Source organism: Harpegnathos saltator, unplaced genomic scaffold, assembly GCF_003227715.2.
Source record: "Harpegnathos saltator strain DR-91 unplaced genomic scaffold, Hsal_v8.6 scaffold180, whole genome shotgun sequence".
In the NCBI taxonomy this organism is placed as follows: Eukaryota; Metazoa; Arthropoda; class Insecta; order Hymenoptera; family Formicidae; genus Harpegnathos; species Harpegnathos saltator.
The window spans coordinates 381,651-398,314 of NW_020229962.1; the positions used below are offsets into that span (position 1 = coordinate 381,651).

At 32.1% G+C, this 16,664-nt stretch overlaps 1 protein-coding gene, 1 long non-coding RNA gene and 1 pseudogene across 2 annotated transcripts; 1 reads left to right on the top strand and 2 right to left on the bottom strand.

Annotated features, from left to right (window-relative positions):
* Window positions 1-9: 9 nt before the first annotated feature.
* TfIIFalpha (transcription factor IIFalpha) lies at window positions 10-3,702 on the bottom strand. Its single transcript, XM_019843382.2, has 7 exons — window positions 3,409-3,702; window positions 3,238-3,281; window positions 2,585-2,956; window positions 2,164-2,486; window positions 1,722-2,011; window positions 387-727; window positions 10-273 (listed from the first exon to the last, which is right to left on the bottom strand). The coding sequence occupies exons 1-7, from the start codon at window positions 3,430-3,432 to the stop codon at window positions 60-62; spliced, it is 1,608 nt and encodes a 535-aa protein (XP_019698941.1). The 5' UTR covers window positions 3,433-3,702; the 3' UTR covers window positions 10-59.
* A 747-nt stretch (window positions 3,703-4,449) lies between these two features.
* Window positions 4,450-13,936, top strand: LOC112588268 (uncharacterized; annotated as a pseudogene).
* A 788-nt stretch (window positions 13,937-14,724) lies between these two features.
* LOC112588269 (uncharacterized) lies at window positions 14,725-15,978 on the bottom strand. Its single transcript, XR_003112731.1, has 4 exons — window positions 15,928-15,978; window positions 15,583-15,842; window positions 15,263-15,477; window positions 14,725-15,113 (listed from the first exon to the last, which is right to left on the bottom strand). It is a non-coding gene; the product is annotated as an uncharacterized LOC112588269 (long non-coding RNA).
* Between the last annotated feature and the right edge of the window lie 686 nt (window positions 15,979-16,664).

Consider the following 16,664-nt stretch of genomic DNA (forward strand, 5'->3'; position numbering starts at 1 on the left):
TACTTAAGTTCGAACAATTATAAATATTACTTAAGGCTCATTCGTAAGAGTTACTAGAATCAGTTGGATTGTGCCTTGATTGACAAATACATCTTGTTTTTAATGGTTTGTTTGGTTGGATTGATTTTCTTCAATATCTGAGTCATGATGTTGACGAGTTGCTCAGACGTAAGACCCGTCTTCTTCGATTTGAATTTTTGCAATAACTCGGTTGTCGTCATGGGTTTACGCATTAGATATCGTCGTACTGCATCTTCCGTAATGCCCGATTCACTGTGAGATATAAGAAGCGTGTGAGTGTCATCGCATTAACAGGTAAATATATGTTTACATTTTTCGTATTAGTTAGAGCGTATTTAAAATGTTACCATAAATGGGATTTATACCTTGCTCCTGGTATATACGATGTCGGAACTAAATTAAAATTGTCCAATTTTAGTTTCTTTGCTTGCGATAGATCTGGCGATCCAGTTTGCTTTCTTTTAAGAGAATCGACCACTCCCGACGCAGCTGGTGTTGGTGTCGCAGATCTCGAACTATGCGCGCTATTGGGCTTCTTATTGTCCTTTTCTTTCAATGTCGTATCAGAATCAGATTCCGAATCGCTGGAGAAATCGCTTGAGGAATCTTTTCCCGATGAGGATCTTTTTTGATCCTTCTTCTTAGCTTTCTTCTTTTTTTTCTTATCTTTTCTTCTATCGGTTTCTTTACCGAGTTTATCTTTATCCTGGAAAGAAGCAATATTAAAAATACGATAATTATATGATAACAGGGTAGACCATTTTAATCTACGCACTGAAATCTCTCACAATCCATAAGTTTAAGACAAAAATGTTTGAGACAAAAGTTGTTTAGCTTGAGGGAACATAAAACAGCGGTAGCATTTTGTTTATAAATAGCACCACTTTCGAGATATTTACTGATCAATTTTCTTAAATAGAAATCCCAATTTTTTATTATATCATCTTTTTTTATCAATTAATTTGAACAACTCTTGTCTGAAACATTTTTTTATTTGCTTAATATATTTTGATATATTTAAGAAAAACTTGGTAACCTTTTTAACATTTAACTTACGATATTTCACTATTCATCGAAAGAAAAAATAGTATTAGACTTTTTTACTTTACTTATTGTCAAGAATATATTACTATAATAATGCCCTAACTTTTGTTAATTTAATAATTTTGAAATTTCCGAAGGTCGGTAAGTTAACAAAAGTTGGGGCACTATTATAGTAATATATTCTTGATAGTAAACAAAATAAAGTCTAATATTATTTTTTCTTTCGACGAATAGTTAGCGAGATATTGTAAGTTAAATGTTAAAAAAGTTACCAAGTTTTTCTTAAATATCTCAAAATATATTAAGCAAATAAAAAAATATTTCAGACAAAAGTTGTTCAAATTAATTGGTAGGAAAAAATGATATAATAAAAAATTGGGATTTCTATTTAAGAAAATTGATGATCAGTGAATATCTCGAAAGGGGCGCCATTTATTAACAAAATGCTATCGGTTTTATGTCCCCCTACAAATTAAACAACTTTTGTCTTAAACTTATAGATTTTGAGAGATTTCAGTGCGTAGATTAAAATGGCCTATCCTGTATAATGCTAATAATAAATGTGACAAAATGATTCACATTATTTAACGAGCAAGTATAAAGCTTAATATTACACATAATTTATCGATAAATGCCACATAACAATAATATAGTACTTTATCATCCTTTTCTTTCCCCTCCTCATCGTCGTCTTTATTTTCTTCACTCTCTTTCTTATCTGTTTGTTCCTCATCATCCTCCTCTTCGTCAGATGCGAGTAATTTCCTCAAAGCATCCTCTTCCGCAACAGATTTGATCTCTTTCTGTTGTTCCAATTCCGATTCAGGATCAGAAGAATCAGAAATATAATCACATTCTCGTCCCTCTTCATCACCATCATCACTCTCTTCAAATGCTTCATCATCTGAAGCATTTTTCTTTTTCTTTTTCTTTTGAAGTATTTGACCTGGACATATTTCATTAAGTTTTATAATATTTGTATATATAAATTATATTTGTATATATAATTGTATTTGTATATATAAACTAATAACTCAAAATAATTCAATTTCTATAGCAAATATAAAAACAACTTTTTTTTTATTTTATATTCATTACCTTTGCCTTTTTTTTTCTTTTTTGGATCATCCTCATCATCAGATCCTTTTTTAGTTTCTTCTTCATCACTGCCTGACTCATCGTCGTCACTGTCCATCCAATCATCCATTTCTGAAATTTTTAGTTCCTTTTCTTTCTTACTTGGTCTCTTGCTTTTACCACTCTCCACTAATTCCTCATCATCTCCACCATCTTCATCATTCCTTAACCGCTTGCGTAACATTAGAGAAAAATAATTCATCACTTTATTTCTACGACTGAACTCCTGCTCAGCCTCTTCGGCACTGAGAGCCTTGTATCTCTGAATTGGTTGAAAATTATACCTATATGCAGAAATCAAATTTAATTTTTTTAGTGATTATTTATACAAAATTATTTATACAAAATATGTTTATACAAAATAATATTATAGAATACTAACCATTCATGTAAAGGAAAAGCTTCTATAACACCATCGGTAGCATGTGTAAAAACATAATATGCTGCATTTTCACTGATTCCTCCTTCTCTTATACCTTTGAATTTCTTTCCAGTTTTTCCTCCTGCCTTCAAGATCCATGGCTGATCTTCTGGCTTATATTTTCGACTTGTAATACCAAACTTTTTTCTTCTAGCTTCTTCCCTGGCATCACGTCCAAATTCAGATCCAGCACCAAACTTGGGCATTTCTTCTTCTATACCCTTATATTCCTTCATATTATTTTCCCGTTCCATTTTTACCTGTGTCCATTTTGAAAAATCTACATCCAGTGTTGCATTGAATCTCATTACATTGTGCTTCTTCTTGCTATTTCTAAAAATTTCAAAATGATTTGTAATTAAAATTATAGTAATAAATATAATAAAAAAAAATATAAAATTTTTCATAAAATATGGCAAAAATATATAAAAAATTAATAATTTAGAAACAACACAATAATTTAGACAACACAATAATTAAACATAACACAATTTAAACAACACAAAATAAGATAAGTATTCATATGAATCTTTCTATGTTATTCTACTATATATATTAAATTTTTATCCATCATATTTATGTCTTATAAAAGATTATATGTAAGTTATACAAACTTTGGTACTTTGATACTGAATTCCTGTACAGATGGGGCTGTAGGCTAAAAAAGAAAATTATATATACAATTATCGTAAAAATATTACTATAATACTAATGTGCACATTTCTTAACAATTACTTATAGTAACATAACCTCTGATCATAATTGTACATATTTCTGAAACATACCTTGGGAATAGTGTTTGAATTCATAATAAAATTTAATAATATCCGTATAATCTTTTTTAATACTGCAATACTTATAATTTGAAATCATGTATTTTTAACTTATAAATATAATATATTATATAAGAATTGATCATGTGTTTGTCCTCAGTAACGGGTGCATTCACGACACTCAATAATTTAGTTCAGTTCGGTATATGGCTTTAGGTAGACGGGTGTACCCATACGCCATTCTCCAGCTGCGTTTAGGGGAGGGAGACACTCAATAGTTGCGCAACTGTTTCGTCTGTACGGCCTGGTCTACAATACGTGTCGTAAATTGTAAGCCGTAAGAATTGGCGAATCACAGTCGATTATTACAAAAATAATCGGCTATAATTGGTCAGTTCTTACGGCTTACAGCTTACAACACGTATTGTAGACCAGGCCTAAGTGTAAGTCTACAACCTCGCTTTAAGAAAATATTTGATCTCTAAAGGTTCGTCTACATTAGCTGTAAAGGCTCGTCTACAATAGCTGTAAGAGTAAGGCTGTAAGGCTGTAACGTAAGCTGTCAAGACTCGTCTACATTAGCTGTAAGAGTAAGGCTGTAAGGTTGCAAGACACGAAATGAAATATTTTCATTCGCTGACAGCTTACGTTACAGCCTTACAGCCTTACACTTACAGCTATTGTAGACGAGCCTTCAGCGAATGAAAATATTTCATTTCGTATCTTGCAACCTTACAGCCTTACTCTTACAGCTAATGTAGACGAGCCTTAAGAGTAAGGCTGTAAAGTTGTAAAACACGAAATGAAATATTTTCATTCGCTGACAGCTTACGTTACAGCCTTACAGCCTTACTCTTACAACTAATGTAGACGAGCTTTAAGCTGTAAGCTCTAAGCTGTAAGCTGAAAACTGTTAAATAAACCTTAAAGACGGTAATCTACAATATAAAACGTAAGGCGTAAAACGTGACGTAATCAGCCAATGAGAGAAGGGTTATTCGGACTTGGTGGTTGATGATAATGCATTTGTAAACACGCAGTTTCTTTACTTTCTACATAACCAAGATGGATTTACGTCAAGCTCTCCTGCTAACAATGGTGTTGTGTTCGTGGAATGTGCATCTTTTACAAATATATGGAGTACAAAATCGGAGGTAAAGCCAGCGGCACACGGTGCTTGTTTTCGTGCTGGATTGCTTGCTGGACACAGATGTCTATACTATACTAGATTGCTAACTTCAATCTTTGACCTATACAAGAGCTGTGTCCCGCCTATTTTCCGGTTCGGCCATGAAGACCGCCAAAACATGGCGGCGGTGTGTGTTTGTAGTGCGTACGTAAGTATACGATGCGTGTGTAGTAGTGCTGTACTGTAAGTATGTGATACCTGATGTGTCTACACTGATGTGTCGTATCTACTGCTATTTATATTAGTAAAACTGCAAATATATAAACGAGATAATGCCAAGTACATGTTGCATTGTTAATTGCAATAATACGAATAAAAAAAGATATCACTTATTTAAGTAAGTAGAATACATTTATATATAATAAATGTTCGAGGTTTGTAATATGTGAGGGTTATCTTGCAATTAAACATTGTTAATATTATTAATATTATTAATATTAGGATGTATTCACTTACAAAAACAACAAAAGATAGAAATCCTGCAAGTAACAGACACAAATTTACAGAATTAATATTATTTAATAACACATAAGTTGCATTTTATTCTTTATATGTATGTAAAAAATATTAATACAAATACTTTGACATATTTTGAACTGTATATATTCAATTTAATTTTAACCTTTACCAAACACTTAGATTAGCAACACTTTATTAATACACATATCTTTAAATGATATTCTTTCTTGTTCGTATTTTTGAAATTTACAATACTTATTCGGCATTATCTCGTTTGTAGATTTGCAGTTTTACTAACATAAATAGTAGTAGACACATCAGGTGTCACATACGCACTACCACGTACTACTACATACGCATCGGGTATTCACATACACACTACAAACACACACCGCCGCCATGTCTTCTTGTCGGTCTTCATGGCCGAACCGGAAAATGGGCGGGACACAGCTCTTTTGAGAAGTTAGCAATCTAGTATAGTATAGACATCTGTGTTGCTGGATGAAAATACTGCGTTCTGATTGGTACATTTCCGAAGATGGATGGAAATGCACCAATCAGAACGCAGTATTTTCATCCAGCAAGCAATCCAGCACGAAAACAAGCATCGTGTGCCGCTGGCTTTATATCGGCGAGCGAGGTTATATCCACGATCGACGGTGTATTCTTAATTGGTCTGTTCTTTTCAGTTGCACTGCGGAACTAGTGCAATAAGTTAGAATGAGACAACTATATTTTTTCTCACTTTAACTTATTGCACCAGTTCAGTAGCGCAGCTGAAAAGAACAGACCATTTGACACGACAAAACGTCCTCTTCGCTGATTGGCTGAAAATTATATGTCGGCTTTAAGCTCTATGCTCTAGGCCGTAGGAATTGAGTTTTGCGCAATTCGCTTAGATCTAACGGCTAAAGCTTAAATACTGCGCGGGAATGTCTTAGAGACGGAAATAACGTCACTTACGGCTTAGAGCTTACATCCTCTTAAAGCAAGGTTGTAGACATACACTTAAAGGTCATCTACAATGAGGTTGTAGTAGTATGCAGTAGGCAAATTGACCAATCACGATCGATTGTTCTCTTTATGATCGAAGGATAATCGACTGTGATTGGTCAATTTGCCTACTGTATACTACTACAACCTCATTGTAGAATTACCTTTAGGCCATTGCACGTACAAAAGTTTTAGTCGTAACCATAAGTCCGTAAGCAAATTGATCAATCACAATTCATATATTTCGAGATGCTGGATTGTGATTGGTCAATTTGCTTACGGTCTTACGGTTACGACTAAAATTTTTTTACGTGCAATGGTCTTTACTGTTTATCAGTTTTCTGAAGCAGTAGGAATTTTGTGCATTTTGTGCGATAGCAAGTGATCATTAATTTAGTGAGAGGTGTTTATTTTCAGGTTATTTGCAGGTTATTTACAAGTTATTTACAGGTTATTTTCAGGTTATTTGCAGGAAGAAGAGCCGAGTAAGGAGAGAAAGCGTGTGGAGATAAAATATTTCTATTTCTGTAAGTAAATATTTATATGTAAATATGTAAATCGGTTTAAATTATTTCACAATGTTGTTCGTTGATCTTTCCTAAGATCTCAGATAGCACAAATGTTTTAAACACATTTGATTTATATCAGAGAGAAACCTGAGAGCGGCCACCGGGCGAAAGCATATGTCTGTCCTGATACGCCCCCTGAGAAAATAAACGTCAACTAACTCGATATGTCGGTAACGATACGAGGTTTATGTCTATGATTTGAGTCTGGTTAATGTCCGAGCTACTAAAACAGACTATAGTGGAAATGATATATATATATATATATATGAGTAAGAGAAGGATAACAATTGAATCGCTTTGACTTTGTCTCACCACTAGTGAGCAGACACGCGACACAGGCACAAGTAATGCTGGAAATTAAACGCACGGTCGAGGCTTACCCCCACCACTCGGTTTTCTCTGTCTTCTCACGCGCTTGGTGCACTGAGCGAGATTGAGATAGCCCGTTCATGCTCGCCTTGTTGCACTCTGAGCGAAACAGCTTACTCATGATCAGTGATAGCAGATTTCAACCTAGTGGCTCCGCGTCTCACGGTGGAAGGGGAAACGCACAACGAAAGCCGCATACATGTGGCACATGTACGCGGCTTTCCTTTGTATGCGTTTCCCTTTCGACCGTGGCACAGTGGGCCAGAATATCTGTAAATGTGTAAATGTGGCCAAAAGTTAATATCCGCATTGATCTAAAATAAAGTTATTATTGTATTAGAATGTTTGAAAATAGTTATAAGAGAAATGTTACGTTGATTGGATTGTTTTTTTATCAGTCTTAATAGGAATATGAAATTATAAAATACATTAACACTTTTTTTCATTTTCTTTACTTTATCGTTCATATATTAAAGAATTATATATTATTTTTTAGACCTTTAGTTAACGAATATGATGAGCGAAGATTAAGAATGAAAAATATAAAATTGGAGGAAATAAAAATAAATTATGATATATTACATTCTCTTTTATTGCATTATTACAAGTATATTAATCATAACTACTCATTTTCGATTTACCATTCCCCGTAATTCCACTTTCAAGAAAGAGCATTCTAAGTTATATATACTGTTTATGATATATATTTTAAGAAAGAGTTTTTGCTACTTTTGTTACATAACGTAAGCAAACATATGTAAACAAATGATCGACTATATCTAAAGGTCCGTACTGACTTGCTGATTAATATCGCAATGTAACAGTACGGGCTTTTAGATATAGGCGATGACTTATTTACATAAGTTTGCTTACGTTATGTAACAAAAGTATCAAAAAGTAGCAAAAACTTTTTCTTAAAATATATATCATAAGCAGCATATATAACTTAGAATGCTCTTTCTTGAAAGTGAAATTACGGGGAATGGTAAATCGGAAATGAGCAGTTATGATTAATATACTTGTAATAATGTAATAAAAGAGAATGTAATATATTATAATTTATTTTTATTTCCTCCAATTTTATATATTTTTCATTCTTGATCTTCGCTCATCATATTCGTTAACTAAAGGTTCAAAAAATAATATATAATTGTTTAAAATATGAACGATAAAGTAAAGAAAATGAAAAAAGTGTTAATGTATTGGGTGAGTGCAAAAGTTCGTGCGGAGTTTCAATAGATGGAGTTATAAGCGTCGTAAAGTGTTGTCATTAATACTTCATCTACATATTATATAACGTTGGAAAGGTGACGTCTTCAGCTATTATTAAAAAAAATCATTTGTTTCATACAAACTGCTTCGAGAAATATCACTTTAAAAATGAGTATCGATAAGGTGCATTTACGGCATGTTATGCTTTACGAGTTTCGGAAGGGAATAAACGTTGCCGCAGCCGTAAAAAACATTCAGGATGTTTATCAGGATGAAGCACCAGCTAAACGAACTGTGGAAAAATGGTTTGCTAAATTTCGGCGCGGAGAATTTAACCTTGAAGGCGAGCCACGCTCTGGTCGACCTTCTGACATTGATGACGATGTTTTGCGTACTTTAGTGCTCAATAATCCGCGAATTTCAACAGAAGAAGTTGCTACAGCACTAAACGTTGACCGATCAACCGCTTTTCGGCGTTTAAAAAAGATGGGATTCGATTTGAAGCTCGATATATGGGTGCCCCATTTGCTGACCGAGAAGAACAAAATCAAGCGAATTTCTGCAGCCGTTTCTTTACTCAGGCGGCTCAATAACGAGTCGTTTTTGGATCGACTAGTGACGGGCGATGAGAAATGGGTCCTCTACAACAATGTTCAGCGCAAACGGATATGGAAACAATCAGGTGAGCATGGTGACGCAATGCCAAAGGCCAGTTTGCACCCGATGAAGGTGATGCTCTCTGTTTGGTGGGATTGCAAGGGCATAATCTATTTCGAGCTTCTCCCCGCTGGCGAAACGATTGATTCGGACAAGTACTGTCGCCAATTAACCAATCTGAATCGAGAAATTAAAGAGAAACGTCCGATTTTATCAAATCGCAAGGGAGTCGTCTTTCATCACGACAACGCCAGACCACACGTTTCGAAAAAGACGCTGCGCAAACTGAAGAGCCTGAAATGGGATGTCTTAACGCATCCACCGTATTCTCCTGATATCGCACCATCTGACTATCACTTGTTCCGGTCATTGCAAAATTATTTAAATGGAAAAAACTTTGACTCTTTGGAGGCCTTAAAAAACGGCGTCTCTTCGTTCTTCGAATCTAAACCGCGCAGTTTTTATGATCGAGGCATCCGTATGCTGCCAGAACGTTGGGAAAAGATTATAGAAAACGATGGAGAATATATCATTGATTGAATAAAGATTTTGTTTGCCTAATCACTGTGTGACTTTACTCACAAACTCGACGAACTTTTGCACTCACCAATATTTTATAATTTCATCCTATTAAGACTGATACAAAAACAATCTAATCAACATAACATTTCTCTTGTAACTATTTTCAAACATTCTAAATACAATAATAACTTTATTTTAGATCAATGCGGATATTGACTTTTGGCCACATTTAGAGATATTCTAGCCCACTGCGTGTGGCCGCGGAGCCGCTAGGCTGAAATTTGCTATCACTGATTATGATCGCCTTGTTGCGCGCTGACAAGGAAAGAGTCGGGGCCGTCCTTCATTGATTTTGATGGGCATTAGATATTTTATAGAGCATCAAAAAGCATTAGATACGTATTCTTTTATGTGCTTATCTCGATGTTTAGAGGTCGAAACTCTTGAAAAAAACGGACTTTTTCGTTTTTATTTAATATCTCTTAAAATATGAAGTATATGAAAAAGTCTTTCAGACAAAAGTTTTATAGTATTTTATACTCTTTCCACCGGTCTATTCAAATGTTTCAAAATGCAATATTTTACCCCCTCCTCCTCTCTCCTCTCCATTACCTTTGCAAATTTTTAAATTTTTATAAAGATAAAAATTTAAGAGCATTTAATATCGAATCCATCGATATACAGACTGTCTTAAAAATACCGGACCTCCCGAATAATTTTGCAGGATTAAGTTTTCATGAAAAACTTTATATACAACAGTTGTAGAAAATTGAGTAACGAAATTGATGGTGACCTTGAATTTGATCTTGGCCATGACCTTCAAGGTCATTTGGAAGTCAACTTGAAAATTTTTAATGGGAACCCCTATTTTTTATTACACTGCTTTTCTCTACCAATTAATTTGAACAACTGTTGTCTAAGATATTTTTTTATTTGCCTAATATTTGTTGAGATATTTGAGGAAAACTAGATAACTTTTTCAATATTTAACTTACGATATCTTGCTATTTGTCGAAAAAAAAAGTAGACTTTCTTACTTTATTTAGTGTCAAGAATATATTATTATAATAGTGCCCTAACTTTTGTTAATTTAATAATTTTGAAATTTCCAAAGGTCGATAAGTTAACAAAAGTTAGGGCACTATTATGGTAATATATTCTGGATAATAAATGAAGTATAAAAGTCTAATACTATTTTTCTTTCGTCGAATTGTTACCGAGATATCGTAAACTAAATGTTGAAAGTTACCAAGTTTTCCTTAAATGTTTCAAAAAATATTAAGGAAATAAAAAATAATTCAGACAAAAGTTGTTAAAATTAATTGGTAGAAAAAGAAGATGCAATGAAAAATTGAGCTTTCTATTAAAAAAAATTAAATTGACCTTCAACTGACCTTGAAAATACTCTCCAAATAAAAAACTGATAATGCCAGTCTCTTTCCTCTTCGAAATCATGGAACACATGTTTTAGCTTATTTTTATCTTTCATAGTTTTCGAGATTTTTTACCTGTTACGTTTGAAATTTAACATCCTGTATAGTGCTAACAACGTGCCTACAACCCTGTACAAAATGCTTCAGTATGCTTACAAATATACAAGATCTGTTTTGACATGCCTACAACTTCGATATTTCGGCCAGCATCTCAATTCGTATACTCATTTAGTCATTGCCATTAATTTTGTTGTGTCATTAGGTTTGTTCGCGTCGCACACTCCAACATGCTCCTATTTGCCCCAATGTGTTCCAATCCGTTTGCATCACCGGAAACTATATGGCGACCAAGCGTTCGCGTCGCATTGGAGCATTCCTCAAGGAGCAAGTAGGAGTGTGATCCATTTACCCCAGCTTCGGAGGTGGTGCAGTTTGGGCAGAAACAGTTTTGTCATGAGCGCATGCGCAATCATTAGTTTACTTTTGCGAAGAAGAATGCAAAAAAGTACGACTAAATTAAGAAAACGTGTATTAAATATTCAGGTATTTAAAATATCTTGCATAAGATTTTAGTTGACTGATGAAATATGCATTTTTATAATTAATTAACTAATAGTAAATTCAAAATAGGTTAAGTGATTTTATTTTAGGACAATTTGTGTGACTTATGTTTATATTTTATTTGAATTAATACGTGAGCAAAAATGTAATATTTTACATACGACATATTATTCAGTAATTTGTGATTAATATATTCCAACATTATTTGTTTTAAAGTTATTTTAACCAGTTAAGAAGTGTTCACTTACACAACTATTGTATTTAATATTAATGATTTTTTTGTTATAGTGTCTTCAGCAAGACAAACAATCCATAATGGCTGAATCTAATCAGAAAATTATGATAGCACACCCGAATGCTAATTCTTTAATAACAGGATCTATGATTCCAAAGAACTCAGCTATAAAAGTCATGCCAAAAATATTGTCATTTAAATTAGTTAAGCCTCAAACACCAAATACTTCTGCCGTAACTCACACAATGGACTTAACACAATACTTAACCACAGTGCTTTTAATGAATAAGATGAGTCCTTCCAGTATTCAGTTGCATGAAAGTCCTTCCATTACAGCAACAAGCTCTACGCAGCATACAGATACAATTATGAGTTCATTGGATTTTTCGATTGTAAACTCAGATTCTTCCACAGTTATGGAAAAGGAACTTATGACAGATAATGAAAAAGAGAATGATTCTGTTTTCAACAGTGTTTTCAACAGTGATAGCCATTTTATTTGGAGTCAAAAGTATAATGTTATTTTTCTCAGAATATGAAGAACATGAGAAAAAGTTTCAAAAACGGAAATATCAAAGTAAGGAGGCTATGTTTCAAGCGTTAGCAGAGTCGTTCCAAAAGAAAGGTTATATAAATGCTACCAAAAATCATATGAAAAATAAATTTAAATTATTGAAGAAGAAATGGGATATACATATTAAACGGACCACTGGAAAAAATAGCTCTGGAAAAGGCACAAAACCTCTTCCATATGAAGAGTAAGTTTTATGTTCATTCTGTTTCTTGTATGTGTCATAATTTTAAATGGAATACTTTCAATTGATACTCAGAAAACATGAAAGTTTTGAAGATATCTAAAAGATATGTTTTAAATATTTTCTAAGAAAAGATATTTTTAAAAAATATCTAAAAGATATCTTTTAGAAATATCTTGAAGATATCTATAATGAGATATCTTTTACATATCTTTAAGATCTCGATGTTTTCTAGATCTTAATATGTCCTTAAATATCTTTCAAATAACTTAAGTATATTTTTTGATATCTAAAATAAAATTTGTAAACGTTTTAAAATATCACGTCTTAAAGTGTAAGATGTTTTTTTACATTTCATCGAAATATGTAAAAGATATCTTAACTTGTTGCATAAGGTATCTTTTAAATCTCTAAAAAATATCTTTTTCAGAAATACAAGACATCTGGAGACATAGCAAAATATCTTTTAGAAGTCTAAAAGATATCTTTATGTCTATTTGGGCAGTTTAATCAGTTTTCTTTTTTGATATTTTTGCTTTCTTTTTGTTATTTTCGAAATATTTAAAGTATATATATTTAATCACTAATGGATTGTATACTTTTCCTTATAGAGAAATGATAAAAATATTTGGAAAAAGTCATAGTGGAGTGCCACTTATTGTAGCTAGCCGTAATGGAATTATTTCTCAAAAAGAAATTTTGCAAAACGTCTGTCAAAATTTGTGAGTGAGTAATGATCTCTCTAAAATACATTTTTAAATTCTTGTCTTCATTTAGATAAGTAATTAAAAGTGTTTTCTATTATAGAAATGAGAATGAAGAGCAACAAGAGCAGATTTCTTCTGTACTACATTCACCGAATCCCGTAACTGTAGGTACCAATTTAAATCTCTTGTCATCGAGAAACAATTCGTCACCAACAAGGAGCAATGTTTCAGTTCTGACATTATCGACTAATAGCAGCAGATCATCAATGACGGGTAGCAGCTGCTCCTCTTTAACAAATACAAGAGTAAAAGTACGAGATGGCAAATTGGCGCTTACTTTGCAATCAGTCAAAGAATCCATTTGTGCCGTATTACAAAAAGAAAGTAATGATAAACAAGAAATACGCACAAAATTTCTGACAGAGCTTCAAAAATTTAACGAATTGCAAAAAGAACGAAATATCATTCTGCAAAAACAACTTATGGTACTTGAAAATTTGGCCAAAAAGATAAATCCAACAGAGAAATTATTATTACATGACTGAAAACATTGAAATAATTGTTAGATATAAACATATATTTTATTTGACCATATTTAAAACAATGTTGGTTATGTTTTTAGTTTTTGATTAAATATAAATATTTAATTTCTCAAATTTTTATTTATTTGTTTTCTGTTAATTTTAATGGATAGCACGATAAGACTTCGTATTAAACTTCTCGAGAAGTCAAAGTTAAGTTTACTCGATTGAGTTTTTTTGCATAATAAAGCAGTATTATTTCAAATCAGTTGCTGATAAAGGATAAAAACTATTAAAATTTCTTTTAATCATCAGTCATTTTTAGTCAGTTTAGTCAGTTTATTGAAATATTACACACGTGCATTATACATTAATTGTATTTATTTTTTATGAAAAAATTATTAGAGATATAAAATATATGATATTAAAACAAACTGATGTGTGGATAACTGATATGTATTGTTGAAAAGAATTTTTTTGTTCAGAGACATTCTATAATCACAAATAAAACTTTAATATAATATTTAAGAGATTTTATTATCTTTCTTAACTTCTCCTAATATGAATAATTTAATATAACGATTGTTAAGATAACGATCATTATGTTAAATTGTTTGTGTAAAAAAATTAAATTAAAATACATATACAAACATATAAAATAAATATAAAATATAGATGTGTATTTTAACTTTGCTATATATACATAGAATACTTAAAAAAAGTAGAACTTATTACAAGAAGTAATAATCTTCTCATGGCCACTTTTTAAGGTATATTCAGACAAATATGTATGAGCACATGATATATATAAACATAAAAATAAAATAATCAATTGCTTTTTTTTACAATAAGCGCGTACAAAATTCCAAAACGTTAAAAGTGTAATAAAACGCAAAAAAGGCAAAATAATATCTTGCAAAAACAATATAGCGATATTAGAGAAAATGGTAAAAAGAATATACCTAAGAAAAAGAATTATCATATGAAGACTGAAAACATAGATATTGATGTAAGATATAAACATATTATTTATTTAACGCTGAACTTTTATATATTTATATATATATATCATATAGTCATTAAAATTTGTCTTAATATATCTCTACTCTACGTTGAATCGTCTTGGAACAATTGTCGGCATAGTTCATCTCTGAGATCACAACCACGTCGTTCATCAACAAAATTTTCATCCCTATCTTCTGGCAGGACATAACAACACCTGTGCATTTACATCAGCATGATTGTCGTCCTCGGGTTCTTCCATGTATTGCATATCATTAAAGTCAGCCATATTATGAAGGACGCAACAAGCGAAAATGAATTTAATGATGAACTGCATGTTCCTCAGCTTAAGGAAATATAATTCCCTGAAACGTTGTTTCAATACTCCAAATGTATGTTCTACAGAGATTCTGCACTGACTATGTATACGATTAAAGTTTCTTTGGGCCTGTGTAAGATGTCCATTATCCCGATATGGAGTAATTAATGAGGAAGGCATGGATATGCAGCGTCTCCAAGAATTATGTTTCTGTCTAAAAAAATTACATTTGCTTAAGATAAACATCAAAAGTTAAATAACATTCACGATAAAGTATATGTATATTAACTAAATTAAACAAGAATAGAGATATTCGACTAAACAATAATACAATAATTGTTTATGATTATTATGTATTCATACTGTGACAGAGTGCTGGTAAGTCTTCAGCCAGACTAGAATTTGCAAATACTCTTGCATCATGCACTGAGCCAGGATATCCAATTAACACATCTAAGAACTTGTTCTGCTCATTAACTGTTCCCTGCATGTGAATGGAAAAATAATGTTTCTATTGATATAGGCTACTGGGTCTTCAGAAGGTTTGTCTATACGGATGTGTGAACCATCAATAGAACCTATAACAGGAAAGAAATATTAATTAAGTTATATCATTACCCACACTAAATTACAAAAATGTAAGTTTAAATTAAGTACATCATCAGAAAAAATTACATTATTACCAATTATTCCTGGAAAATTTTTATTTTCTACATAGTATCTCTGCGTCTCTGCTTTTCTGCCTCAGTGGGTTCATACCGAATAAATTCATTTCTTAAATCATATAAAAACTGTGTGACTCTTTGTAACACTGATTCAAAGGCACTAAGAGACAAATTAAATCTATCATCAACATCCCTGAAACTTGTACTTTGATGCCCAGCAAACTATAGAAAAGTAAGAATGTGTTTTTCAGCCGAAACTACTTCAAATCCTCCATGTCCTATATAAAATATTAATTATACTTTATTTAAAATAAAATGAAAAACTTATGATATTAAATCTTTAATTTAAAAAACAGTACTTACCTCCTAGATTTCTAAAATGTGCCAATAACTAAATCTGTCCACCATGCTTCTGAAAAGCATTCTTTTTTTAAAACGATAATGCATAATAAATTCTTCATCGTATACATTGGCACTATTTGTTCAATATAATTAGTTATGCATGTTCTACGTCTTCTTTGAATGATACTCTTCAGCCATTTCCAATAAACTGCAATGTAATAGCAATAATCTACAAATTACATAAAATCAAATAACAAATGCACTAACTATTTAAGGAAATGAACGGTAATTATACAGAATACCCCCTGCAACTCCAACATTTTGACGAAAAAATATTTAATCGACGCGGTTTTTGCAAAGAAAACCAACGTTTTCATATTTGAAAAAACGTCGCTCTCTGTCCTTGTGGAGCGAGATATAAAATTGTTTAAAGTTGATGACAATTAGGTTAGGAAATTGTCACGAGGCGACAGATAAGATTCCGACAGAGAATCTTTTTTTCAAATAGAAAAAGTGTGTGTTTCTGAAGAAAAATGCGTCGATAAATATTTTTTCATCAAAATCGGAGGTGAGGGGAATATTCTGTATAATTACGAAGAAGACAAATTAAAACTAATAATGGTGCAAGTGTTATAGCAAATAAGGGTTAGATGTCACATCCTTCACCCAATACTCACTCTCTATTTCATCGCGTTTCCCATTGTCTTTCACAAATAAATCACGGGATTACCGCTATTAAGGTAAAAGATTTTTCATTA